This window comes from Pimephales promelas, chromosome 5 (genome assembly GCF_988280905.1).
Source record: "Pimephales promelas chromosome 5, fPimPro1.hap1.1, whole genome shotgun sequence".
NCBI lineage: Eukaryota > Metazoa > Chordata > Actinopteri > Cypriniformes > Leuciscidae > Pimephales > Pimephales promelas.
In genome coordinates this window covers 23,785,212-23,811,512 of record NC_142773.1, presented here as the reverse complement: position 1 = coordinate 23,811,512, position 26,301 = coordinate 23,785,212, and the positions used below count along the sequence as shown (strand labels likewise).

The window sequence follows — 26,301 nt, the reverse complement described above, 5'->3', positions numbered from 1 at the left end:
TCCTAAAGGCACTGACTTGTGTATGTATTTCAGCCAGAGCATATCTTGCTACACGAGCGCTCAATCTATTTCCCTCTGTGCACACATTTTAAGCAAGTTCAATCTTTTCCCAGCTGATTCTGCAGTACGAAAAACAACCTCAGCACTTTCTGCTCTGCCCACAGTTCCCTCCATTTCTCTCTCTCTCTCTTTTTCTCCAGGCGAGTAGAGTTGAGTTTCCTGCAGTTTCTGCTAAGTGACTCACTTTTTTTCTTAAACAAGTCTTAACTGAAAACATTAGTATCACCACAAACATTTCAAGTCTCTCTCTTGAAATACATTCTCTCTTTTTTTGAAGGTCTCTAGGAGACTTGCCTACTCTTTGTGATCCATTTTACGTCTTCACGGTGCTCTGCTAGTTCGAATGAAGTCGGTCACATGCTATTTAACACCCTGACTTGACAGGTCGTGTCCACTTCTTTCAGAGAGAATTTCTCTTTCCAAGCCTAATGTGAAAAGACAGAATTTAAAGTGGGGGGAAAACTTTCTTTTCATACAATAACCCTGAAATAATCTTTTATTTTTATTTTTTATTAAAGAGGTTAATGGTTAAATAGCCAAAGGGGCATCTTGGCTATTTTACCTCTTTAATGGAGAGAGAGAAAAAAGGGAAACAAAATTCTAATCTTTGCAGGGAAAACAAGTACAAAACCTGGACCACAATAGTGATTTTAAGGTTATCACGCTTACAACGATCTGTTAATGATGGAAGTAAAAGATTCTGATGTTACGGGTAAAAATGTGGAATAAATATTGGCCATGTGAATGTGATGATCCTAAATGCAAACACATGTTTTTCCACAGCCAGTAACTTTAAATCCTGTACAGGATGTAAATTAACATAAAAAATACTAGTCTTAATGAACACTACAGTTCAAAAGTTTGCGGTCAGTAAGATTTTTTTAAAAAAAATAATAAATTAAGACTTTTATTCAGAAAGGAAAGATTAAATTGATCAAAAGAGAGACATATATAATGCTGTTCTTCTGATATTTCTATTCAAATGTATCATGGTTTTCACAAAAAATAAGCGAACAACTGTTTTCAACATTGAGAAGAAATGTTTCTTGAGCACCAAATCATCAAATTAGAATGATTTCTGAAGGATCATGTGACACTGAAGTCTGCTGAAAATACAACCGTCACCATACATTTCATTTTTAAATTATTAAAATAGAAGAAAAAAATAGTAATTATAAAATTCTGTCTTTTAATGTTTTTACTCTATTTTAAACAAGCAAATGCAGCCATGGATGTGAGCATAATAGACTTCTATAAATAAATAAATAAATAAAAAAATGTCTACCTAGAACATATTCCAGCTACCATCAATGCAAACACACCATATATGTTCTGTTACTAATCAAACACAATTACATCTCTTCTTGAGAGTTTGCATTTTCTTACATGCCAGTACAGAATAAATCTAGTTAGGGAATGCTGAGTGTGCTAGAAATGTGCATAAAAGAAGAGGCACCTGCATTAACGTGTTGAGCTATGGGAAACCTACCGTCTACACTTAAGACAGGGTGTGGTGTGAGTAATTATTTCCCGCTGTTCCAGACAGGAGAATGTGGGGAAAAAAAAAAAAAAACAGGTTATAGGAAGTAAAACAATCAACATCTCTAAACTCATAGTGTTGGTTCTTTTCCTCCTTCTTTAAAAGGCAAACACTTCCAAACTGGGCAGGAAAAGACTCCCCACCAGGAGCTGCTGAATCAGTCTTTTACCCTCCCCCCACCCTACCTACACTACACTACAGCACCAAACCCTGCTAGCCTCACTCTGACCCAGTCACATCCTCCAGGAAACCCCCCAGCTCCAGTTCAGGCCTGCAACAGTTAACTGGACTCTTTCTTCACCTTATGACTTTAATGACTGGACTGCCACATCAGAAGCATGAGGTATATGTTTCCCTCCTTGTCTGCATTTAATATTTCCTCCCCCGTGCTCCCTCTATTCTCGTCAGGTTGACTTGCATTACATCCAGTCGCCCCTCCCCCAACACTAAACCACATATGGTTCTCATATATAAATCTATGTCATCAAAGTCGAACTTAAAGCAAAGGAAACGGATGAGAAACATGCACCAATACAAGAAGGTTTACATTGATTCTTTCGCGTGTTCGTGAAACGTCTGAAGAGCAGCGGTTTCCAGCTTTACGTGCTATAAGCAGAATTTTTGCATGAAGAATTCAAGGTTTTTACAGCTTGAACCAAGCGGCTTTGGGGGTAGTGAGAGAAAGAAAGGAGGTTAGAAAGAGTTCTAAGATGCCACATCAGAGGGGGGACTTGAAAAATGAGCCTTGTGGTTAGTTTCTCCAAATGCTGGACACAAAAGGCAGCGCGGAGTCTGCTGAAGATTGCTTAAAATCTGTTTACACTGCTCATTCATCAGCAGTTATCACAGGACTGACAGGATGTGGTACTGTAGCCTGATCTGAGGGCCAGGGCAGTGGGGGAGTGTGCTATCCTTACATTACCCGACCTGGACAAGATTTAGGACAATTTTTTTTTTTTTTCAGGTTCAAAAGAAGTTACAGGGATATAGTTCACCCAAAAATTACAATTATGCCACTATTTATTCACTCTCATATCCTTTGCTCTTATTGCAGAAGTAAAAAAAATGGGTAGGGCATGGCATTTGGGTGAATGCCATGCCCTACAAACCTCCATTGTAAATGCATTACTGTAAACACAACTTTTACTAGTTTTTATACAATGAGAGACAAGCCAAAGTAAATCTCTGGTATTCGACTGTATGCCACATGCTGTCGACAGCTTGAACTGAACATGGAATATGTCCTATATATGATTTAACTGCCTTGTGGTTTGTGAATTACTGTACACCGCTGGACTGATAACCAAACCCACTTCTGAACTTATTTTGGCCAAAAACAACAACAACAAAAAAACAGATTCTTCAGAACTTCTGAAAAGAATGATGCAACAAGTGCTATCGTCTTGACACACACAACCTCCCTACAAAAATGAACTCTGGGAAATGGATTTCAAGTATGATACTTACTGTTCCTCAGTGACGTCAATGTATCATCAGTAGCTGCAGGTTTTAATTTAGTTTTGTCTGACATGTTTTTGGATGAAACTCATTGACTTCCATTATATGAATCACTGAGGACCACGGTTTCAGCAAAAAATCTTCTTTACTGTTCTACTGAAAAAAAGAAAAAGAAAAAAAAAAGTCACCAACATCATGGACGACTTAATCAAGAAATGTAACAACTGCAAAAGTAATTCATCTTACAGTATCTAGAGTACAAACTTACGAGAAGGAACTGTAGGTCACAGAAGTGGAGCGGGGCAGGGCTGTGTGTGGGCACGGGAGGGTCGACCCAGTTCAGCTGCCCTGTGCAGTTCATTGCATCAGGCCGGAAAAATGCTCCACTCAGCCACCAGGGCGCTAATTACAGAGGACCATTGCTGAGCTCGACAGGAAGGACGTCAAAGACGGAGATGGAGGGAAGCGAGAGAGAGGGAAAACACTTTTGTACAATCAATTTAATTTGTACATTTAGATGTTACAATGCTATATTATTTTACTATTTTGATGTCTTTATAATTATTCTATGCATTACAAGCTTTGGCAATACTGTATGATGTGTGTGTGTGTTGTGTGTGTGTGAGAGAGAGAGAGAGAGAGAGAGAGAGAGAGAGAGAGAGAGAGAGAGAGAGAGAGAGAGAGAGAGATTACAAAGTAACGGAGCGAGGAAGCAGCTAACAATGCAATAAAAATAAAAAGGTGGGAGTTGAGACAGACAGGGTGTAAACATTTGAGGCATTATATTTACCAGGCTCGTGTGCAATACGTAACCAGACAACAATAGGTTTCAGAGATAATGAGTTTGGAACCATTACAAAATACCTTCCTCGTCACACAACCAATCACGAGCTGCATAAAGAACACAATTACATTAGCCTATACATACATCAGCAAGGTTTTGTTGCTTATAATTGAGGTAAAGGAGCTGCTTTAACCTTCAGAACTAAAAGGGCAGTGAGGCAGAGGCATGCGACTTGTAGATTTAGATTTGTGGAAAGCCTGCCTCCTTGTGGTGTGATAACAATGATGGTCTCAATACTTAATGTTTGATTTGGTAACAGTATTAGTATTTACACTACAATTCAAAGGTTTGGGGTCAGTACAATGTTTTAGTTCAGCAAGGACCCATTAATTAAAGTGATGAAAAGATTTATATTTTAAATAAATGCTGTTCTGTGGAGATTTTATTCATCAAATAATCCCGATTTATGATTCACAGATATTAAGCAGCACAAATATTTTCAACACTGAGAAGAAATGTTTCTCGAGTACGAAATCAGCGTTCACAATGGAAGTGTCCCCTTCACCAACAAACCAATCAGCTGTGAGCTCCCGGACTTCAGCAACAGTGAAATGGTAAACGGGGATCTTAATTTTTCTTTTTCTGACAAACGGGAAAATCAAGTGGCTGAACGCTCCAGATAAATGGTCGAAGATGACCACCTACAAGAACCGACAAATAACTTCTTTTCCAGTCCTTAGATGTAACCTTTTTATTATTTGTACATTCAGCACTTACAGGAGTAAACAAAAAATTAAAAGAAAACAAAATTAAGCTTTTATGCTAAAACGATAAAAAAATTAAAAACCAAATGTGAAAAGGTTAAATATGCATCCCATTATCCATGGCAACCTGGTAAAAACAAAGGTGTCAAAAAGCAGACAATAGAAGGGAAAAAGGATACAAGGAATGTGAGGAAAACAGAAGAGGAAAATGTAAGTGACACTAAAGGCTTTCAGAGCGTCTCTTTCTGAACGCAGCTTCACTCTTTTAGATCTGTGTTGACGTTACACTGAAGAAGATAGAGGACGTCACCAAACCTGGAGAATGTCTTGCAGTCCGACCCACTTATACCAGAAGTCCATTTAACACTGAGGAGGAGAAATGAACACCAGGAGTCTTTAAGCCCAGTCAAAAGACATTGAGACGAGTCTATATGGAGACACAGCACCACCGTGGTCCCAATGTGTGTGTGTGTGTGCACCCGTGTCTTTACGCAGTGTGTGTGTTTCTATGAAGTCTGAGTTGGTCCTCAGGAAGGTAGGCATAGAGCTGTTACAGCACATACAAGAACAGGGGTTACAAACTGAACGCTTCCAGACTTCTCTTAGCGTCGCCGATCTCTGGGCAGAGGACCGCTGCGGCTTCGGGACCTCCTGCTCCCGCTTGCACTGTTTCCGGCAGGCCTGCGATATCCTTCCTTCCGTTTGTCCCCCTCTCGCTCCCTCTCTCGACCTCTGTCTCGGTCTCTCTCAGTGTCTCCTCCGGCTGCTCCGCTGGTCTTCATCCTCTCCCGGTGCTCCTCCTCACGTTTCTTATCCTCCTCTTCCATCTCCTTCCACCTCTTCTCTCTTTCCCTCATGCGCTCGGCACGAGCCGCTACCCTCTGTGCTGCCTGCAATTAAAAGTGCGTCAGGTAATGAGTACAAGTATATTATTAAATCAGTTTTTTAACCTTATCATTTTATAAGTAACTAAAATGTACAAAGAAATGTACCTGCTCCTCAGTGAGGGGGAGCCAGTATATGCATGGAGCGGCTTTGGTTTTGCGGAAGAGGTCATCCAGCAGTTTAGCGGGTGGCTCTTCGGGTCCTTTTTCTAAAAAAAAAAAAAAAGAAAAAAGTAAAATTATAAATATAAAACATTTATATAATATATACATTTAAGATATATAAGTTCACAAATAATAATAGTACTCATAATTTATAAAATACATATTTACAAATTTAAATAGAAATTAAATAAAACATACTTAAATTAAAATACGTTTAAATATCAAATAAAGTTAATAAAAGTTACTATACTGCAAAAAAAGATTACATTTTCCTCACCCTTCTTATCGGTTTTCCTCTCTTTGCTCTTCCCTCTTTCCTTGCGCCTCCTCTCACGATCTCGTGAACGTGATCTTCTGGCGCCAGTTTCATCTCCAGGTTTGCTGAAGTCCCTCACCTTATCTCGGTCCCATTCCCTTTCTGCACGCGATTTCTCCCTCCTTTCCATTTCTCTCTCTCGTTCTGCCCACTGGTCACGCTCCGGCAGGAGAGGCAGGGGTACTGGACGGCCAGGTCCAGCTGCTGCCGCCCCACGGGGCTCCTCTGTTGGCTTTTCTCCTGCTGGACCCAAACCCCTGTGGAAGTCCACCTGATAAGATGTACCAGGAATGAAAGGGAATTAGGTTTTTTTTTTTTTATATATACACACACACACACACACACACACACACACACACACACACATATATATATATATTAAAAAGACCTTACCTCCTCTTGCATGCAGAAGTCAACACTGAGGAACTTTGGATTACTCTGGGGCCATTTAACCCCGTGTAATGCTGTACGAGTGGCCATCGCCTCTTCTGCATTTGAGTACTGAGTGAAAGCAAGCAGAGATGGTGAAAGGGTAAGCAGTTATGAAAAAAAAAAAAGAAACAAATCAGCAGGATGCAGGGAAGAGACTTACTGTGACGTAACAATGAGATTTTATCTTGTCAATCCAGAAACCTTCCTCCACTAAAGTCCCTGTGCGGTTCAACAGCTCCTTCAGCTGCCCCAAGGTAAACGGCCTCACCTTAGAAACATCACAAAGCAAATCTTAGGTCACTAAACCTGGGACAATGACACAGGCACAGCTAAAACTGTATGCATGTAGCATCTTTAGCTTATTAAAACATTTTCAGAATCATCAAGGTGTGTGTGTGTGTGTGTGTGTGTATATATACGTACCAGGTTGCAGACATGAACAATGTTAGACAGCTTGCCACGAGGAGGAGAGGGTTGTTTGGTTGTGCGGACCGGGTCATCAATGGTGATACTCACGCCAGACTTTTGCTGACTAATCGAACGACGAATCAGCGTGTCACTGGGAGCGACTAAGCAGGGGGGTGGGGGAGAACAGGAGAAAAGCACATAAATAGAAGGCCTCAAATAGACTCAAGGCAGTTACTTAGCTATTCTTAATGTATGTTAACTAAAATTTAAGATCGATAAGATTAGAAAGTATCAACTTTTTAATTATTGGCACGCAACACTCTTAGAGGTGGTTAGGAACAGTTTAAGAGATTAACAAACACAGCTTTCCAGTGAAATTAGTAGTAATAAAATAAATAAATAATACAACAGTCTTTAATCAACAGAAAGTAGGCTAATCAATTATATAACAATTTAATTAACTCAGTTTAATTAACTCTTTATTTAGTTACTTTACTTAACGAAAGTGCACTTGGTGCGCTTTCAGAACGTGGAACAAAAGTGCACCGCTATGAAAAATAAAGAAGAAATGCACCCCCCACCAAAAGTACCTCATCTGGTAAAACTGCCAAATGAGACCGGTGAATGTTGTGAAGCAATTTTACTTTAATTTCAACTTATTTAATTAACTAACTTAATTGTTTTAGAAGAGTGTACAAGTAAATAAATAACAAAAAATACCAATAACAATAAGCATGCATCATTCCAACATAGAGAGACAATTACTCAAGATCCCCCTCCTTTAAAAGCTAGGTTAATTAAAAAAAAAAAAATCATCTTGCGGGTTTTGCGTCATCTGAAAAGCCTTTTTATAAAAGCCACTTATCAAATTATAGAAAACAATTATCGACCAATAACCCTAATAAATTTGAATTTGTTCATTCTGTAATTCTCACCTGTCTTCATATCTACATCTCGCCAAGGGGACGGCGGCTCTGTCTCCATGGAAACCTGATTGGAGCCTTCCATTTTTTCCTCCTGGCTAAGTCTATCCCGCTCTTCACTTCTTTCTTCCTCATCCTCATGCTCACTTCTTTTGGATTCTTTCTGTCCATTCTCTTGTGTGTCAGAGGGCACAACCTGTTGTGTTTACCAAAATGTTATTCCAACACATGCAAGCAATCAAACACACTTTTACTTACAGCAGAAGAACACCACACACCTGTGTAACAGTTCGTCTAATTTTCAGCTCTTGGTCACCCCTCTCTCCTCCTTCCTCTTCCCCAGAGAGATGAATCTCCTCCGGATGCAGGTCTAACACAGCCTCTTGACCCAAGCTAGCCTTGATGTCTGGTATTAAAGACTGTAAAGAGTAAGGATTGCATTATGGCACCGTTCACTGTTCACCCGATGAAGCAAGACAGGAATAGACTATTGGGAGAGACATTTTCTGCATTAAATCATCTTTCAAACTCATTTTTATTTTATATTTCTCTGACCTTCAAAGAGTCTGTGGTGATACTGATGGAGGGTTTCTTGGCAGTGACAGCTGTACTGGAGCCCCATCTTCTCTTCCTGCCAGCACTAGCACTGCTTGCGGTCTCCGCTTCCCCTTCCGAACTCACCACCCCAGGAGACGGTTTGCTGCCTGAAGATAGCCAGCATACAGCCATCTTTTTTTATTTCAAACTCAACAAGCATTGTGCTTTTAAAACTCATCCAATTAAACACTACGTGTCAAGAGTTTTTGGTTAGTGAGATTGTTTGTTTTTTTAAATAGACATTAGTACTTGAATTAAGCAGGGATGCATTAAATTGCAACAAGCTGAACCAGCTGAATTCTCGCAGCCAGTCTGCACGAAAACGGTGGGTTTGGCCTTTTTAGCCACAGAAACCGCTCACTCTGAAACATCTTCCGACTGTGACACTGTACTATGGCTACAACGTTTCAAATAAGCTCACAGTTCACTTTGTATGATTCGTTTCGGTATGATTCGGTATGTGCTATGGTTCAGGGAAAAAAAAAAAGACTACAGTCAAATAAAATAAAGAAAATATGAACAAATCTAACCACAAGCAAAAGCACAAATAAATACAATAGAGCGAAGATACTAATAAAATAAACTATGCTTTCCAGGTAGGTCTAACATTAGCTATAAGGTACAAAATTGAATAAAATAATCAAATGTAAAGTAACATTGCATATTTGACTATATAAATTAAAAATGAATCCCTAAAGTTACAAAAGCAAATTCAGCTTTTTCAGTAGGCCTATAAGTGTATCTTGACCATATAAGTTCACTAAAAGCATAACAGACTATGACTGCTAGGATACTCATCAAGACGCTTATGGTGACATACTTTTTGTGTGAATTTGTCTATTCAAGTGCAAGACTTGAAAGAGAACTCAATATTTACACGCTGTCTGAGATGAGTAGCCCACACATACACACACAAATCTTCTAGACGCGTGTTCTTTCACGTCTTGCTTTTGAATGTTTACATTGGCAAAACTTAAATTAGTTTAGTTTAAATAAACCGATGGTATCGTCTGCAGTTCAGGTCTCGCCTGCGCTTGTGGGTTCAACTCCAGGGTGATGACGGCATAAATGACAGGTTTTGTTTGAGATTTGGCAATCACATTGAACAGTGTTTAAGACTAAAACTTGAGATTTGGCACTTTGGCACAAATTGACTAAGAATAAAGCTTTGCCATTACATGAATATATTATATAAAAATAGAAAATATTTTTAATTTTTTAAATTATATATTTAAAGTTTGTACTATATTTTTTATTAAATAAATGCAGCGCTGCTGAGATTTTTTTCATAAAAGTCTTACCAACCAAAAACTATTTAACAGTGAATACAGTGAAAGATCTCTCCAAATTTATCACTTAAGGGGAAACCTGTGGAAATACTTACTGCCAAGAGAGATCTTTCGGGCCGAGAAGGTCTTTAGCGTGGTGCTCTGAAAGAGAATAAACACATCCAAGCCAGGGGAGAAGGTGAGATGGAGAGAATAAATAGGGAAAAACCACAAAGTTTACTGACGGGGGGGAAATGTGCGTATGCATGAGGGAGATAATAAGACTGAATGACAAAGAGACCAAAATAGAATGAGCCATCAACAAATAATTGATTAAAGAAATAAAAGGAAATCTATTTGGAAAGACCGCCTCTTCAGTCACAGTATACATGTTCTATATGTGGTTAGAGGTCTTCTGACTATTTCAAAGGTCTATTTCTGCTCTGAAGTTGCGGTCTTGTCCTCTCTTACTTTACTGTAGTGTGGAATTAAAATAAAGCACTGCTTTACATTAGCTCTGAAGTGGCCTTACATATGTGACCCCGGATCACAAAAACGGTCACATGTCACAAGGGTATTTTTGTTGCAACAGCCAACTATGTCTTTGTATGGGTTAAAATTATAGATTTTTCTTATATGCCAAAAATCATTAGGATATTAAGTAAAGATCATGTTCCATTAAGATATATTGTAAGTTTCCTACTGTAAATATATAACACATTTATTTTTGTGAGAGAATGCAGCAAAATTGGGGACATAAATTGACAACTTGAAAGGCAAATTTTCACAATGTTTTGATTTTTTTTTGCACCCTCAGATTCCAGATTTTCAAATAGTTTTATCTTGGTCAAATTATGTCCTATCCTAACCAAACATACATCATAAGGAAAGCTTATTTATTCATAAAAACATTGACTGGTTTTGTGGTCCAGGGTCACATATAAACATCTACTCTTTATCCTGTAGTCAATAGCTCCATTTTACCAGGGAGTCTGGGCAAATTTTTGCATTGTCTAGGCAAAATGTTTAAAGTAGAAAATGGAGAATGACTACTTATTTCCCGGTACCATTGACATGTTCTTCACTGGGTAGGGAATGGCCCAATCGCACGTCTGTATGTACTGTATCTAGGAAACAACAGTCCAATGAAAGGCGGCTGGGAAGTTTGAGCAGAGATCTGAGAGCTGGATGGCAGAAGAGCTCTCGTAGAACAACATGGGTAGAGTTTGCGAGGCTCTGAGTGTCTTTTTTTTTTTTAAGTCCATCGTATTGGTATGAAACTGGAACGGGAGTGGAGTCTTTCAAACAAACTGCTGCGAAATGTTTTTAGATTCCCAAGACTGAGGCACTTTAATCTCCCCGCCGATATATTCGTGAAGCTCCACAATTGCACATGGTTTTTGTCTGTTAAGGCTGAATGGGGTTTCAGTCAAGCAGCCACAAAACAGCAAAACATAGTCCATTTTTAAACTAACAGACAAGTTTGATTGTGATATTCCACAGGAAAATGAGAAAACTGTAAAATCCAGCACATCCAGCCATCAAGGCAGCAGTGCAATGATAAGAATCCAACGTCTCCTTGGGAATAAAGAAAACATGTTTTCTTGGCAGGATAAACAGAAAAACTAGTCCCATGACAAAGCGATCAACTGGAACAATCACTGGAAAACGTCTCCATTTAAGGCAGTCACATCAAACAGTCCCGAAAGAAGTCCATGCATCAGCTTATGGTTTCTAACAACGTCTTTTCCACACTTGCCGCCATCTTGAGCCAAACTGACACAGGCTCATGAGACACTCAGCGATTTGTCAAACCCACATTGCACAGCCTTTCATTATGAGTCCAATCAACAGATGCTTCCAGCCAACGCCTTTCTGGAAGTGTGGCCATATTTGCCAGGTGTGTTGCACTTCAGAGCAGACTCAAGACTTATCAGGTAAAGCCATGGGACTTGGAGACAGTGGAACAGGTGCTGTAGTAGAAGTAGTAGTAGTTGTATGCAGGTACCAAAAAGGGCAATGGAAGAGTCATGAGCACCTTTACAACAAAGCAATCAAGGGGGTTTTAAACATTAGCCAAAGTGACAGAGTGGCCCCTGCTGTTTCTGTCTATGACAGCTTCAGCAAAGGTTCACAAAACATCATCTGTGACCACAAAGAGGACAAACAAAACATTGAGCTGCTAAATTAGGATGTGGCCAGATTTTAACTACATGCAAGTGCTTAGTAATGCCTGCATATACCTGTAATAATTCATTAGGATTTAATAAGGGGGAAGGGTGACAGCCCTTTATAAAATGCTGTTTGCCTCTTTATGTGGAGGTTATCTGGCGAATGGTAGAGATGGGTCAGCCTAGCACTCTGCACTCTTACCTCCTCACTGCTCTCTGTAACCTTCTCAGGCTCCGCCATGACAGCCTCCTTCACCTCACTTCTAAGAAAGACAAGGGCAAAGAGAACAGGGGGAAATGTGGTATGTACATTTTAGAAGTCATTAAAATTCGCAAAAGCAACAGCAAAAAGCCCCCACAGTAAAGGTGTTTTAGGAATTTAAAGGAATGAAAAGTCATTTACTCACCCTCAACACAAAAGGAGATGTTAGACAATCTCAGTCACCATTCACTATCATTGTATGTAAAATATGCAATGAAAAGTGCATGGTGACTACAATTGATATTCTGCCTAACATCTCATCTTTTGTTCCATGTAAGAAAAAGTCATGCAGGTTGAAACATGAGAGTGAATAAATGATGACATAATTTCGAATTTTTGGGTGAGCCGCCTCTTTAAATTGCACTTTTAAAAGAACGTGTTTCTAATCTGCTCAGTCATATTCACAGTCAATTGCAGATGTGGGGGAAAAAGATGATAATTTTAGATACCTAAAAAGAAACAGTGTATCCAGAAACACACCTAAGTATTGTAACCCCTAAATATCCACTACCGCCATAACAGAGACTGATCAATCACATCAACAAACACTCGCAACAATTACAGGGCTGGTTTAACAACAAACAAGAGCTCCAGAAAGAAGGATCAGGGATTTTGAGTTGTCTACTTTGCTAATACAGTTTATCATTGACATTGACCGTTTAAATTACAGCTCGAGGCTACATATCAGAGCTCATCCCACAAAGCGGAGTGACACGCGTGGCGAGGCGTCACTGTTTTACTCTCATTTCCTTTTAGATCGTTCGAACAGCCTACAAAACTATCATATATACTAATCGACTCAAATAAAGTGCCCCCTGATACTATCATATCGATAGCACATAAATATGCATAAGAAAAACAACGCTCCGCCGCATTGTGGGAGACGCGAGTACATGAGCGTAGCGCGAGCATCTTCTCTCTCCTCCCCGATGAGCAGCACAATGCAGTGAGATCACGCACCTATCAGCGCCTCCCTAATGAATACAAACGGATGAGACTTCGCGAATTCAATGAAAAACGCTCGTCCAAAGCTAACGGGCCACACTGAGCCCCGTGTTATTGGTCAAACGCGCAGTAAAGCCATGTTTGGATGAGAAAAAGGGAGGTGCGCGAGACTCACTGCAGCAGGACCCCATTATCACCGGCTGAGAGGCAGCCGCACTGATTGCCTGTCAGTAATCCACAAATACTTTAACTACGCGCTCTTAAAATAAACTAGTGAAGATAGTGCCGTTTTGGGGAGGATCAAACAAGCTAGCGACGCAACTAACTTAACTACATTAGTAGCGCAATAGCAATTGTTCAAAACAGTGCAAAACCTTTGTGTTGTTTTGGATCGCCTTGGAAAGTCCAAATCGTGAGGTGAATCAGTTTGTTCGAACATGCAAGACGAACAGTACAAAAATGACACGCTGATTTATTTTATTTTATTAAACCTTCAGTTTCGTAGCAAAACATAAAATATTTAACTTAGTTAGATAATTTGTGTTTACTAGCTTTATATGTTGTATTTGGTTCCTTTATTAGTCCATAAAAACATGAAATAGAATTATTCTGTGGTCTAAAATTAGTAGCTAGAGCTGGAAGATTAATCATCAACAGATTGTGATGTAGATTCAAAAACTTAAGCTAACTTATTCCAATTCGCCTTTGTCTATGAAAGGTATGAAACTGCTTCAGTTTTCAACCACACAGTATTATCATTTCAGTGTTACCATAATTCAAATTATCACAGAAGTACTGGGATAAACATCTAAAGTTCGGCTATAAACACTGATGTCTAAGGTAGTGATCAAATTAGAACAAATCACCTTTTGAAAATAACTTCAAACAAAGATTGTATCAATTACATTGTTACACCAGTAGGTGACAACAAGTGACTGCTAAAAAAATAATTCAAAAACACTGATTAATCCAGTAATGAAACACAGTAATGAAAAAATAGGCTATACAAGTACTTGAGCAGCCCAAACATTAAAAACCTTACAACTGTAAAATCACATGATTTCATCTTAAACCACCCCATAATGACCATATTTTATCTCACCCTCCAACCAAACTAAAGTTTGGATCTAGTCAAGTCACCATCATTTATATAGCGCATTTTACAATATACAGATTGTTTCAAAACAGCTTTAAAGTGATAATAGGAAATTAATGCAACAAAGATTTGCTGTACAGCAGCTCTAGATGTCCATCCCTTTTTACCTGCTTAGTAATGTGTTCATTCAATCCCTCATTTCTGGTGCGTAACAAGTAGGCATAATCAAAGTAGAGAACAGACAGACCTGGTAGTGTCTTTGTTAGTGTCATCTTCCTCAATATCATCCTTTCTCCTTCTTGTTTCCATCTTCTCATATTGTTGTTCAAGGCAGGGTTTCTAAAGTGTAAAGTAAAAGCACTGTATTTAAAAATGTTTATGACCAGTTTCTTAGAGTAGAGTGAGACAAACAGATGACAATCAAAGAAAGTGTTTAATAATTACTGCTACTAGGCTTAGTCAGGGTTTAAGAACCAAGTTATATTACCAAAAGTTGGTTGCTTACTGACCTTGGTTTGGATGACATCCTCATTGCAAACATCTTTCTCCTCCTGGTCTGAGAGGACCCGTTTTTTGCGCTGGGATGTAGGAAGCTTTTCAGTCACAGTTTGACCAAATTTTTCTGTGGGCTGAGATGAAGAATCTTTCTGGGCCTGTTTAGACTGAGGAAGATGGAAAGTAAATGTTTAAGATATGCTTTTGTGGGGATACAAAAGAGTTGCATGTAAGCAAAATACAATGCAATTCAATCCAATATAAGTGCATTATAAACAATTAGTGAAATTATATCAAAATGAAAGCTTATTTATCACACTTGAATTAAAAGTATGTTCTGGGTTACTTACATCATATAACATTAGCTCAATTATCACAGAACATTGACTATTTTCTTTGCAATTAGTATAAAAAACCACAACACAACACATACGGACAGTTACAATCTTACAATGCAAGTCTATGGGGCAAATATCCCATATTGGCCTCAGAGTTCCATTGTAGGAAGACATTTGTTTGCTTTGTGAGTAGGGATGGGACAGTGTTCAAATTCATATCACGATTATAGTGTCCAAAATTACTGTGATTATTAATATCACAGTTTTGTTAAAATGAGATGAAAGAGTTCAAAAAGAACTGATGCTCACACTGAAAACATTTCAACATTTCAAGTTTTATATTTGAAAATCCACAAACAACATAAAAAACAAGCAGCTCTATGCAGTTTATTAAGCAAGATTCTATTCTGTGGCATTTTCTCCCTTATAATGACGCTCGTCAATTAGTAACGCATGATTACAGAGCGCACATGCATTACTGTCTGTGATCACAACAGATGCGCGTGTGGTCTTGTTTCATTGAAATGCAACGCGTCTTCTTGCGTCTTCCATTTTTGATTGTCTAGAAAACAAAATCCGAGTTGATTTATTGTTTACAGAGTCTGACATTGTTGTGATCATTTTGTCTGGACGATTGTTTTGTAAGTTGTACAAAATAGATTTAAAAACAAGTAATATTTAAAACATTAATCTCAATTCAATATAACCCTATTATTAGTAGAAAAAAATATCAATGTAATAAGTGTAAGTTACAATGAATCTGTACATTACTATCCCCTAAAATGTAACTCTTAATAATAGTCTTGTTTCAAGTTGTTTGTCTTTGACTCAAAGCCACTTGTGCACCTGCCCGGGGACTGCGGATGAAAATTAGCTTCGGCTAACTCTGGCACAAAACATCTCTTCGTAAGACTAATGTATTTTGTGCATTGTCCCTGATAAATAAATAAAGGAAAAAAAAAACTTGCTGCAAACTTTTCTTCGCGGAAGCTTCATGTCTATTTCAAGTGAGTGACAAAATATTTCAACTCAAAACAACATTTTGTGCCCAATTATTTTCCAGACGTAGTTTTGGTATTCAAAGTTAATTTGCCTTATGTTCGCTATAACATTACAACACTGGGTGATGGTCACACAAGACGACTCTGCATATTTGAAGTGTTTCTATTGCAGCGACTTTTTGTTCAGCAGACAGGGGGACCATCCTCGATTAAATTTCCCTCAAGACTTTTGACTCTTACAAGGCTGAAAAATCTCCCGAGCACAGTCACTGCCTTCCGCCATTCCTTCTCGAATAATTTAAAAAAATATATTGCTGCGCCTGCGTCAGACTTTTGCTGGCTGGACGGGATTTAAATTAAGTGAGCTAAATTAAATCATGATAATCAAATAATGATAATTGAATTTTAAACGATAATACTGGCCGTCAGTATATTTTATCGTGAAGCCGGTAAGCGTCCCGTCCCTATTTGTGAGCAACTAGCAAAGTTTAATTTACGCATGTAGAGGAAAGCAAAAGACAAAACAACTGACAATGTAGTGTTGTCACGGTACCAAAATTTCAGTATTCGGTACCAATACCAGTTAAAATTCACGGTTCTCGGTACCAATTTCGGTACCAAAGCTTAGTTTAAATTTACATATATTTAAGTGTTTATCACGGTTACAAGTATGGAAACTGTACATTTGTATTATAAACACTTTAGAAAAAGATTAGAAAAGATAAAATGACCTAAAATAAACAATAGTAGCCTATACACTAACACATTTTTAAAGTTGTTTGTAAAGTTTTAATCCATTATTTATTTAATGCACAATGAATTAAGTGAACAAACATGAACAATCAGGTGTTTGTAATAAATAACATTTTCAAACATTAATTAATGTTGTAAAAATATATTGTTCACTCAATGTGTTGATAACTAGGCTAAGTAATGTTGATGAATGGTATCTTTGTAGCATTACCATAAAACATGTTTTATTTGACTTGACTGTCCTTTTCTTTAATCTAAAACTGCATTCATATTTAATTTTAAAAAGGCTTTTTAAACCTGCTGAGTTATAAAGGCAAGAATATGCCTAGTACTGGCACTGACATTAAATGACAATACTAATACCAGTAGTACTCTGGTGTCGGGTGGATACTACTGTGCTCATGTACTTGTAAAACTACCCCGAAAGCACTTTGGAGGCCGTTCACATGTCGCGCGTGTTTTTTATTATATTTTTGCGCGTGCTTATTCTTTCCAAAGCGCTTGCTCTCACGCGGCGTCTGTCGTTGCTATGCAACGCCAACGAGTTTTTATTATGAGCGCGCTTGAATCGCGCCTATATTTGAAATTGCGAATTTGCATGTAATCGGCCTCTTATGGCAACGTGACATTAGCCTAATCCAAAATATTTCCATATGTGGCTCTTTCCTCCTTTCGTTTCAACAAGTGGATTCAGAGAGAGAGCCATATCAGCGTTAAAGAGGACGCAACTGTGCACGTTTCAGACATCGCGTCTAGAACAGAACTGGATTAACCTGGTACTCGGTACCTAGAAAAGCTGGTACCGTAACATTTTTTTTTTTTGTACCGACTTGGTACCGAAGTACCGAGTTTTTTGACAACACTATGACAATGGTTGAAAAATGTCATGATATGATCAAATAGAGTCATGATATGTCTTTAAAGTGTTTAAAGAGAGAGAAAGCAAGACTGAAAAGTAGGTGAGGAACATTTGAACAACTCACCCTCCTACCACCTGAAGTGGAACGACTTTTCCCCTCTGATGATGATGATGATGAACTGGAGGAGCGCGAGGAGGATGAAGACCCAGAATCTGAGTCGGATGAAGAGGAATCGCTAGACGACGATGATGATGATTTTCTTTCTTTTTTCTCCACCTCCTTTACCCTTTCCCTTCCTCTTTTCTTCTCATCCTCGGTTCTTCTGAACATCTCATGTTTAGTGTCTTTGCTTGCCAAGCTGTTCTTGGATGTCTCCATCTTCTCTTCCTCTTGTGGTGCATGTTGTTGGGTGGCCACCTTCGGGGTCTTGCTATCAACCTCATGGGGTGCTGCAACAAGGACTGATGTTTGAGGGGGCTGAGCATCTTCTTGCACCAGTTCGTCAGGTTTAGATGCTAATGGAATTGAGGGGGCTTGTGACATCGGACTGTCCGAGAAAGTACGAGGTCTCTTTAGCACAGACGTTGGCGAGCATGGGAGAGGAACTGTAACAGGGGCATCTCTAAGGAAGCGGGACTTCTTGGAAGAAGATTGAGGGGATGGTGGTGTTGCGAGTGTGGATGACTGTTGTGGAAAAGACTCTGAAGATTGAGTATCTTTGCTGGCCCTTTGTGGTTCCCCAGCCTTACTTTCATCTGGCTTATCCGATGGACTCGAGAAACCACCGATATCACGACCACGCTTCCATGGAGGAAGACGACTTTCTTTCTCTTGTTCCTCCTTTTGTTCGTGTTTCAAAGCCTTTTCTTTCTCCTCCTGCACTCTTTTTTGCTCCAAAAGTCTTTCACTCTCCTCCAAGGCTCTCTGCTTCTCTTCTTTTAAAGCAGACTCCTGCTCCTCTCTCTGTTTTTTCAATGCTCGCTCTTGCTCTGCTTTTCTCTGCACTTCTCTTTCATGCTCTTCCTCCAAAGCTTTCTCCTTTTCAAGTCTTTCTCGCTCCTGCCTCTTGCGTTCCAGAGCAGCTTCTCTTTCGTTTTTTTCTATTTCCAAAGCCCTCTCTCTCTCCAGCCTTTCTTGTTCTTTGACCCTCTCAATTTCTCGTCTTTCTTTCTCTAAAGCAGCTTCTCTTTCCAGTCTCTCTCTTTCTAAAGCTTGCTCTCTTTCTTGCCTTTCTTTTTCCTGCCTCTCCCTCTCAAGAGCCTTTTCTCTTTCCTGTCTTTCTCGTTCCAAAGCTTGCTCTCGTTCTTCCCTTTTCTTCTCAAGCCGCTCTCTCTCCAATTTCTCCCTCTCTAGAGCTTGTTCGCGGTCTTGTCTTTCCTTCTCAAGACGCTCCCTTTCCAATCTCTCCCTCTCTAGAGCTTGTTCTCGTTCTAGTCTCTCTTTCTCGAGTCTCTCCCTCTCTAAGGCTTGTTCTCGTTCTTGTCTTTCTTTCTCAAGCCGCTCTCTCTCCAATCTTTCTCTCTCTAGAGCTTGTTCTCGGTCTTGTCTTTCCTTCTCAAGACGCTCCCTCTCCAATCTCTCCCTCTCTAGAGCTTGTTCTCGTTCTTGTCTCTCTTTTTCGAGTCTCTCCCTCTCTAAGGCTTGTTCTCGCTCTTGTCTTTCCTTTTCAAGCCGCTCTCTCTCCAATCTCTCCCTCTCTAAGGCTTGTTCTCGCTCTTGTTTTTCCTTCTCAAGTCGCTCTTTCTCCAATCTTTCCCTCTCTAGAGCTTGTTCTCGTTCTTGCCTTTCCTTTTCAAGCCGCTCTCTCTCCAATCTCTCCCTCTCTATGGCTTGTTCTCGCTCTTGTTTTTCCTTCTCAAGCCGCTCTCTCTCCAATCTTTCCCTCTCTAGAGCTTGTTCTCGTTCTTGTCTTTCTTTCTCAAGCTGCTCTTTCTCCAATCTCTCCCTCTCAAGAGCTTGTTCTCGTTCTTGTCTTTCCTTCTCAAGCCGCGCTCTCTCCAATCTCTCCTTCTCTATAGCTTGCTGTCTCTCTTTCTCAAGTTTCTCCCTCTCTAAAGCTTGTTCTCGTTCTTGTCTTTCTTTCTCAAGCCTCTCTTTCTCCAATCTCTCTTGCTCCATTGCTTCCCGCCTCTCTCTCTCTAGTCTCTCCTTTTCTTGCTTCTCTCGTTCCAAAGCTTGTTCTCTCTCCAATCTCTCCCGCTCTTCTCTCTCCCGCTGTAAGGCCTTTTCTTTCTCTTCCTTTTCTCGCTGTAAAGCCCTCTCCCTCTCCTGTTTCAGAGCTTCTTCTCGTTCCAGTCTTTCCCTTTCCAAAACTTGTGCTCGCTCTTGTTCCAATACCTTTTCCCTTTCCTCTCTCTCCTTCTCCAGGGCTTTCAGTCTTCCTTGTTTCCCTTGCCTTTCCCTCTTTTTGTTTTCTTGCTCCCATAAAAGATGACTACCCTCATCCCGCTTTGTGCCATCACTCTCATCCGTCACTGCTGTCCTAACAACACTAACACCTTGGTTGGAGATCACTGAACTAGGGTATGACAGAACTGACGCTGCATTAGCTGTGTGGGTAATTGCGGACACAACTCCCTCTTGGTGGCCTCCCTCCCTGTCACGCTTTCCTGCCCCAGAGAAAGCTCCCTCAGACTCCATTTTGCGTGCCAGTAAGGTCAATGGGCCTGGTCTGCGTTCTGTGTCCCCTGCTGGTTCAGGGCTACTGCTACGACTGTCACTACTGGAACTAGCAGAGCTCGAAGAGCTAGATATGCGCTGCCTAGACGGGGGCTCTCCAGGACTAGGGGGACTCTGTTTAGGAGTGTCTGGGAGTGGGAAAGAAAGTTCAGGAGGAGGAGATGGGGGAGGAGTGGGCTGTCTGAGCTGCTGTGAAAGTAAAGGTATATGTTGGGGGGGTGGCTGCTGCTGTTGCTGCGAGCCACCAGATCTTTCCCTCACCGGTTGGCTTTTTGGAGGCTGTGCTCGACGACTTCGTTGAGCTTTGACGTTCCACTCTTCCTCTTCGCCATCATTGTCATCCCCACCTTCACTGTCATCATCACTGTCAGCCATTACATGGCTTGAAGTCGGTCCTCTTTCACCAACAACCCGCACCGACAAAGAGGCTATTGCGCCAGGCTGGGCCGGTGCGGAGGGGGATGGCTGCCCGAGTGTTTCTTTTTCTTTGAGCTCATCACTCTCACTTGCAGTCACCCCAACTGCTGTACCTCCTTTGTGTTGGTCGACTAAGGAGGGAGCAACCTCCTATTGGAAATACATGTGTACATGGAAGGTAAGTTCAGGCCATGCAACAAATATCCAAAGAAATAAAAATTTTCCTTACCTTGCTTGACTACAAACAAAATATTAATTTTAAAAGAATTCATGGTCCAAACTTAAGCAAACATTGTAGAAGCAGAGGATTGATCATATTTCTAACCTGGTTAGGGGCAGTACAGATACTGTCATTGGCTTCTGTGTGGTCTTCATGGTCTATTCCTAAAAAATAAGTAAAAAAAAATAAATAAATAATGATTGACTTAAGTCAAATGACAATAGACATGTCCACAGCCATTTCTGGTCTAAACAGTACATTTATTGAATTTGGGATGCACAACCAGGGCATGAAGCTCCTGTTCCACCACATCCCAAAGATGCTCTATTGGGTTGAGATCTTTTGACTGTGGGGGGCATTTTAGTACAGTGAACTCATTGTCATGTCCAAGAAAACAATTTGAAACGATTCGAGCTTTGTGACATGGTGCATTATCCTGCTGGAAGTAGCCATCAGAGGATGGGTACATGGTGGCCATTAAGAGATGGACATGGTCAGAAACAATACTCAGGTAGGCCGTGGCATATAAACGATGCCCAATTGGCACTAAGGGGCCTAAAGTGTGCCAAGAAAACATCCCCCACACCATTACACCACCAGCACAGTGGTAACAAGGCGTGATGGATCCATGTTCTCATTCCATTTACGCCAAATTCTGACTCTACCATCTGAATGTCTCAACGGAAATCGAGACTCATCAGACCAGGCAACATTTTTCCAGTCTTCAACTGTCCAATTTTGGTGAGCTCTAGCAAATTGTAGCCTCTTTTTCCTATTTGTAGTGGAAATGAGTGGTATCTGACAGGGTCTTCAGCCCACTTTTGACAATAATTTTTGACAATTTTTTGCAAAATACTGCAACAACAACCAACAACCATGCCACGCTCAAAACTGCTTAAATCACCTTTCTTTCCCATTCTGACATTCAGTTTGGAGTTCAGGAGATTGTCTTGACCAGGACCACACCCCTGAATGCATTGAAGCAACTGCCCTGTGATTGGTTGATTAGATAATTGCATTAACGAGAAATTAATCAGCTGCTCCTAATTATCCTTACACATATAATAAACCACATACAAGTTCCCAATTTTTTTACCCAAGACCCTGAATACTTAAAGCCCTGCTCATAATAATAATTACTTGAAAAGAATATAAAATTGACAGGGCCCCCTGCTGGCCCAGTGCCCTAGGAAAGTGCCCAGTAGATCCGTGCGTTAATGTTTGTCATGTTTGCCATCGTTATGTTTAGCGGTGACTGTCCCCGTGTCCACTGTTTCTCTTGAGTGGACATTCTCTCAGCCCTGAAGTGAATTAAAACTTATGCCAGAAATACAACGGGACAGACTCAACTTTCAGTATTAGCCTTGATAGAAAAGACTTCTTGTTGGAACTGAAACGCACAGATAATCTGTTCAACAGAGTAATTAAAGTCTTCTTGAGAAAGGAAATGAGGATGGATTGTGTAGTTTTGGTGAACATGATGCTTATTTTTGTCCCGTTTTTTTTTAATAATGCTGAATATGCTGAATTTGTTTGCTGAATATGATTTTCTTAATTTTTCTTGTAAATTTATAATCAAAACTTTTTCCCAAACATTCATACAATTGTAATGTCAATAGTCAAGAGAGACTCCGTTTCTGAACTTTTTAATCAGAGCGCAAGAACAACTGTACACAAATGCACCATCCTCGTCTCTCTCTCTCTCTACCCGGCCTTTTCCGAACTCACCACATCAATCCTATAATTGAAAGGTGCAAAATAAAACAGCAATTTCACAACAATTATAAAGAGTCATGAACTACACTGTTAAAAGCTTATTAGGACTAAGAGGTGGAATTAATTCACATAGGACACCACTGAAGGCCTAGGTGTGTCCACATCACTATACAATACCAAAACGTTCTTCATATTAACAAAAGCTACATGTTAGCATAAATTGAATGTACATTTTAGACTCAACAGTGCTTCTATAGTTCACCTTCACCCCTATTTATACAATGCTGCAGCATTTGTGTTGGCTAACATCATTATTATACACATTAAACTTAAACCTGCATACACTAATACAATTTAAGTTTGTTAGCGTTATTTGGTTTCAGATACTTACCATCAGTTTCAGCTGCCTCTCGTGCCTCTCTCTCCAATCGCTGCCTGAGAAGCTCTTGCTGTTTGGCCAGGTACTGTTTAATGAAGCTGTTCTGACTCATTTCCTCCCCAATCTAAATAAACACACATGCAATCCAAAATGGCACGGTTGTTATAGTGCAGTTACGTCATCCACACAAGAATAAACATTAATATGCTTATTTCTACTGTAAAACATCTCAGTTTGGCTCACCCGGGAGTTAGGCTGCAGGCCAATGTGATGAGTGGAGGTTTTCTGAAGGTTCTCCAACATAAGAGCCTGTTGCACATGCAGAATGACAAACATTTTATCATCTATAGTATACTACATACACTTTGCACAAGTATAAACAATAGAGCGGATTATATATCTTAACTTCGTGGACACATACAGAAGAGGCCAAAGGTGATGTATGAAGTTAGCATAAACCATAAGAATGGACTTGTTTTTTTTATTAGACAACAATTAGGGGGTTAGACCATTTTTTATTACATTTATCTCACCAAAATATTTGCTCACTCATTGCGTTTTTAAAATGGGCTTATTTTGTTGTTAAGAGTTTACACAAGGAGGAAGCTTGATTTCAATATTTGAACTAAATTGAGAAAAGTAGTACAAATAAACACAATAGAATAAAGACATAGAAATAAAGAAAAAAATGTTTCTGGATAGGTCTAACTAGTATTCAGAAATACCACAGAAATTGAATAAAGTAATCAAATGTGAAATAATACTGGATAGTCTTTTAGTCCCGACTAACACATTAAGAGCTAGTGCATGGATCTATTATTGTTTTCATTATACTGTCACATGAGTTTTATGCTTATTTAAGACATAACCCACTGTTTACGAGGATACACACCAAGACTAGAAATTTGACTTAAATTTTCTGCGTTTTTGACTTTTGTTACTTGTAAGATGTTTGTGAGGTGGCTTTACTGTATGTATGTACGCAGGAAAAAAAACTCTCAGAGAGCGCACAAGAACTGAATAGTTTAAAATCGACTGAATGTTTAAACTAGTAAAACTGAAAAAGACGTACAAATGGTAAACTTTAGTGCAGGGTTCCCGAAACTCGGTCCTGGAGGGCCAGTGACCCTGCAGAGTTTAGCTCCAACCCTGACTGGCTTGAGGTTTAGAAATATTTATCACAATCCACTTGTTTAATACTCCTTAAATTATAATAATGTCTAATATATAACATTTATTTAGCTAATACACATCTAAATAGATACAGCTCTGAGGAAATTAATTCTCAGCGAGTGAAGTTGTTTATTAGACAGCACTTTGTCAGACTCAGCAGGTATTTTATCATTTATACCGACAGTATTAATAATTCTGATAACATGCCAGATTGAAATGGACTCAGTAATTGTGATTATGCATTCACTGTTTTGTTTACTTTTCTGACAATGTTTGCGTATTCCATCGATTATTAGAGTGTTTTCCATCCTCTTCACTCTTCAGCCCATTTATATCAAACATTAACCTTTTAAAACTGTAGTTTAAAATGAATGCTTATATTTATGGGGAATTAAATTTGTTATTATTTTTACATGCTATATTCCATCTATGTTTGTTTACAAGATCAAAAATGTTATTTTTAAAAATAGTTTATTTTTGTGCACTTTTCAGACTCTTTTTATTTGTTTATTGATGCAGAAGTGTGCTTTTGTTTACAAGAAGGGAGTGAAATTTCAGCAATTACATATTTAAAAAGTGTTAAAATAGTTGTTCAGTTCAGTGGTGTTATATACTTGTCAAAAACAGCAATAAATCAATATTAGTTCTGTAAATTAGGAACATAAACATAAAAATAATTGGTATCTGTAAAAAAAAAAAAATCCATATATGAAGGATACTACAGCCACTACAGTTTTATTTCACAATGCAAAAAAAAAAAAAATGCATAGAAAACAAAGCTCACATGAAAAAGCATACACTATCATAATTAGTTATTAGTTATGTTAATAGTATGTTATGTTAATTGTTATGTTAATAGTTAATTGGTTCTAGATTTTCCATGTGTTCATAATTTATTTCTGTCAGCCTGGCCAAAAATTATGTCCACACAATTTGGATTGGAATTTGTTACATTGCATTATTACAAATAAAACAACTGACTCTAATCACAACTATGCAATATGCTTATAAGTACAAAATATTTTGCACACTTTTTAATAATTTGTATTAGATGTCAATTTTATCTAGGCCATAACTGCTCATGATGTACAGTTAGTGGTCAAAAGTGATTATTCATGAATATTAAGGTTTGTATGGATCAGAGCGTACGACCTAATAATAAAGCCAGTAAAAATACAAAAATAAATCATGTATTGATTCATTGATTGTTTACTGATTATTAATAAATCACGCACATAGATTTATTTACCTTTTTCATCATGCATCAAATAAGCAAGTGCACGAAATAAGATAATACAGAATCCAATTAGGAAATTGACAGAAAGACATGTTTACATCTGGTCAGTACCTAACAGTAACTTTCAAAACAGCTGCTGCGCGCGGCACATCAATCAATCAATCAAATCCTCCCACCGACGCAGGAACTGCGATGCGAGTCCGACCTCAGTATTTATTTCAGCAAAAGCACATGATATTCAAGGGGTAAAACGTGTTTATTAATCTTACGAAAACTTAATATTTGAAGGACTTTTTTTAGTAAGCGCGCACCCGTTAAATAACCCCCACCCCCCAACACCTTATGCACTAACAAAGCGCGAACCCGCCGACAACTTAAAAAAATCCACAGTTCACAGCCATCCAGAGACTTGTAAACACAACCGCATCGCCCTGAACCCTTTGCGACATCTGCTCCATCCCAAAACTCACAAGTACAGAAAATAAACGCCGCTTTTGCATGTCACACACATACACACTCACAAACAAGCAACAGTGGGGGGGCATGATGACACACTACAAACTGCATGAACACCCCAGCTAGTGCGCGCTAGCAGCTAGCGAGACCACCGACGCTCGGCCTCCGAATCACGGTCTTCGGACTCTGCGGAGCAAAGAAAACAGCAACTCCCACTCACCCCTTTGAGCCTCTTGATGAGAGCATTTTTCTGTCCGCTTTTCGGAAGCCCTCTCTCTTCCAATGCCGCTTTCAAATCCGCTACCCGGAGCGAATGGAGCGGCCTCCCGTCCAGCGTAACGTCTTCGAGGTCCGCCATCTTGATTCCCCTCGCTCGTTCTGTAGCTCGCACGGACCGCAACGCCTTCCTCACCGACGTCAGCGCGCCACGAGCGCTTCCGGAAGAGGCGGGGTGGAAGCTCAGACAGAGAACATCAAAGTTGTCTGATGTTTTACAAAGTAACA

The 26,301-nt window shown here is 39.4% G+C and overlaps 1 protein-coding gene across 2 annotated transcripts; it reads right to left on the bottom strand.

The window, feature by feature from the left end:
- Positions 1 to 4,578: 4,578 nt before the first annotated feature.
- Positions 4,579 to 26,225, bottom strand: acin1a (apoptotic chromatin condensation inducer 1a). 2 transcript variants are annotated; one of them, XM_039654624.2, is made up of 18 exons: positions 26,018 to 26,225; positions 23,175 to 23,240; positions 22,944 to 23,055; positions 20,942 to 21,000; positions 17,644 to 20,766; positions 14,583 to 14,735; positions 14,321 to 14,412; positions 11,973 to 12,030; positions 9,716 to 9,761; positions 8,290 to 8,438; positions 8,013 to 8,153; positions 7,747 to 7,930; positions 6,827 to 6,972; positions 6,564 to 6,671; positions 6,365 to 6,472; positions 5,933 to 6,242; positions 5,599 to 5,699; positions 4,579 to 5,496 (listed from the first exon to the last, which is right to left on the bottom strand). In XM_039654624.2, the coding sequence occupies exons 1-18, from the start codon at positions 26,153 to 26,155 to the stop codon at positions 5,209 to 5,211; spliced, it is 5,382 nt and encodes a 1,793-aa protein (XP_039510558.2). In that variant the 5' UTR covers positions 26,156 to 26,225; the 3' UTR covers positions 4,579 to 5,208. The 2 variants fall into 2 exon arrangements, with proteins under 2 accessions (XP_039510558.2, XP_039510560.2); XM_039654626.2 differs by having other exon boundaries at positions 11,973 to 12,033; positions 26,018 to 26,224.
- Between the last annotated feature and the right edge of the window lie 76 nt (positions 26,226 to 26,301).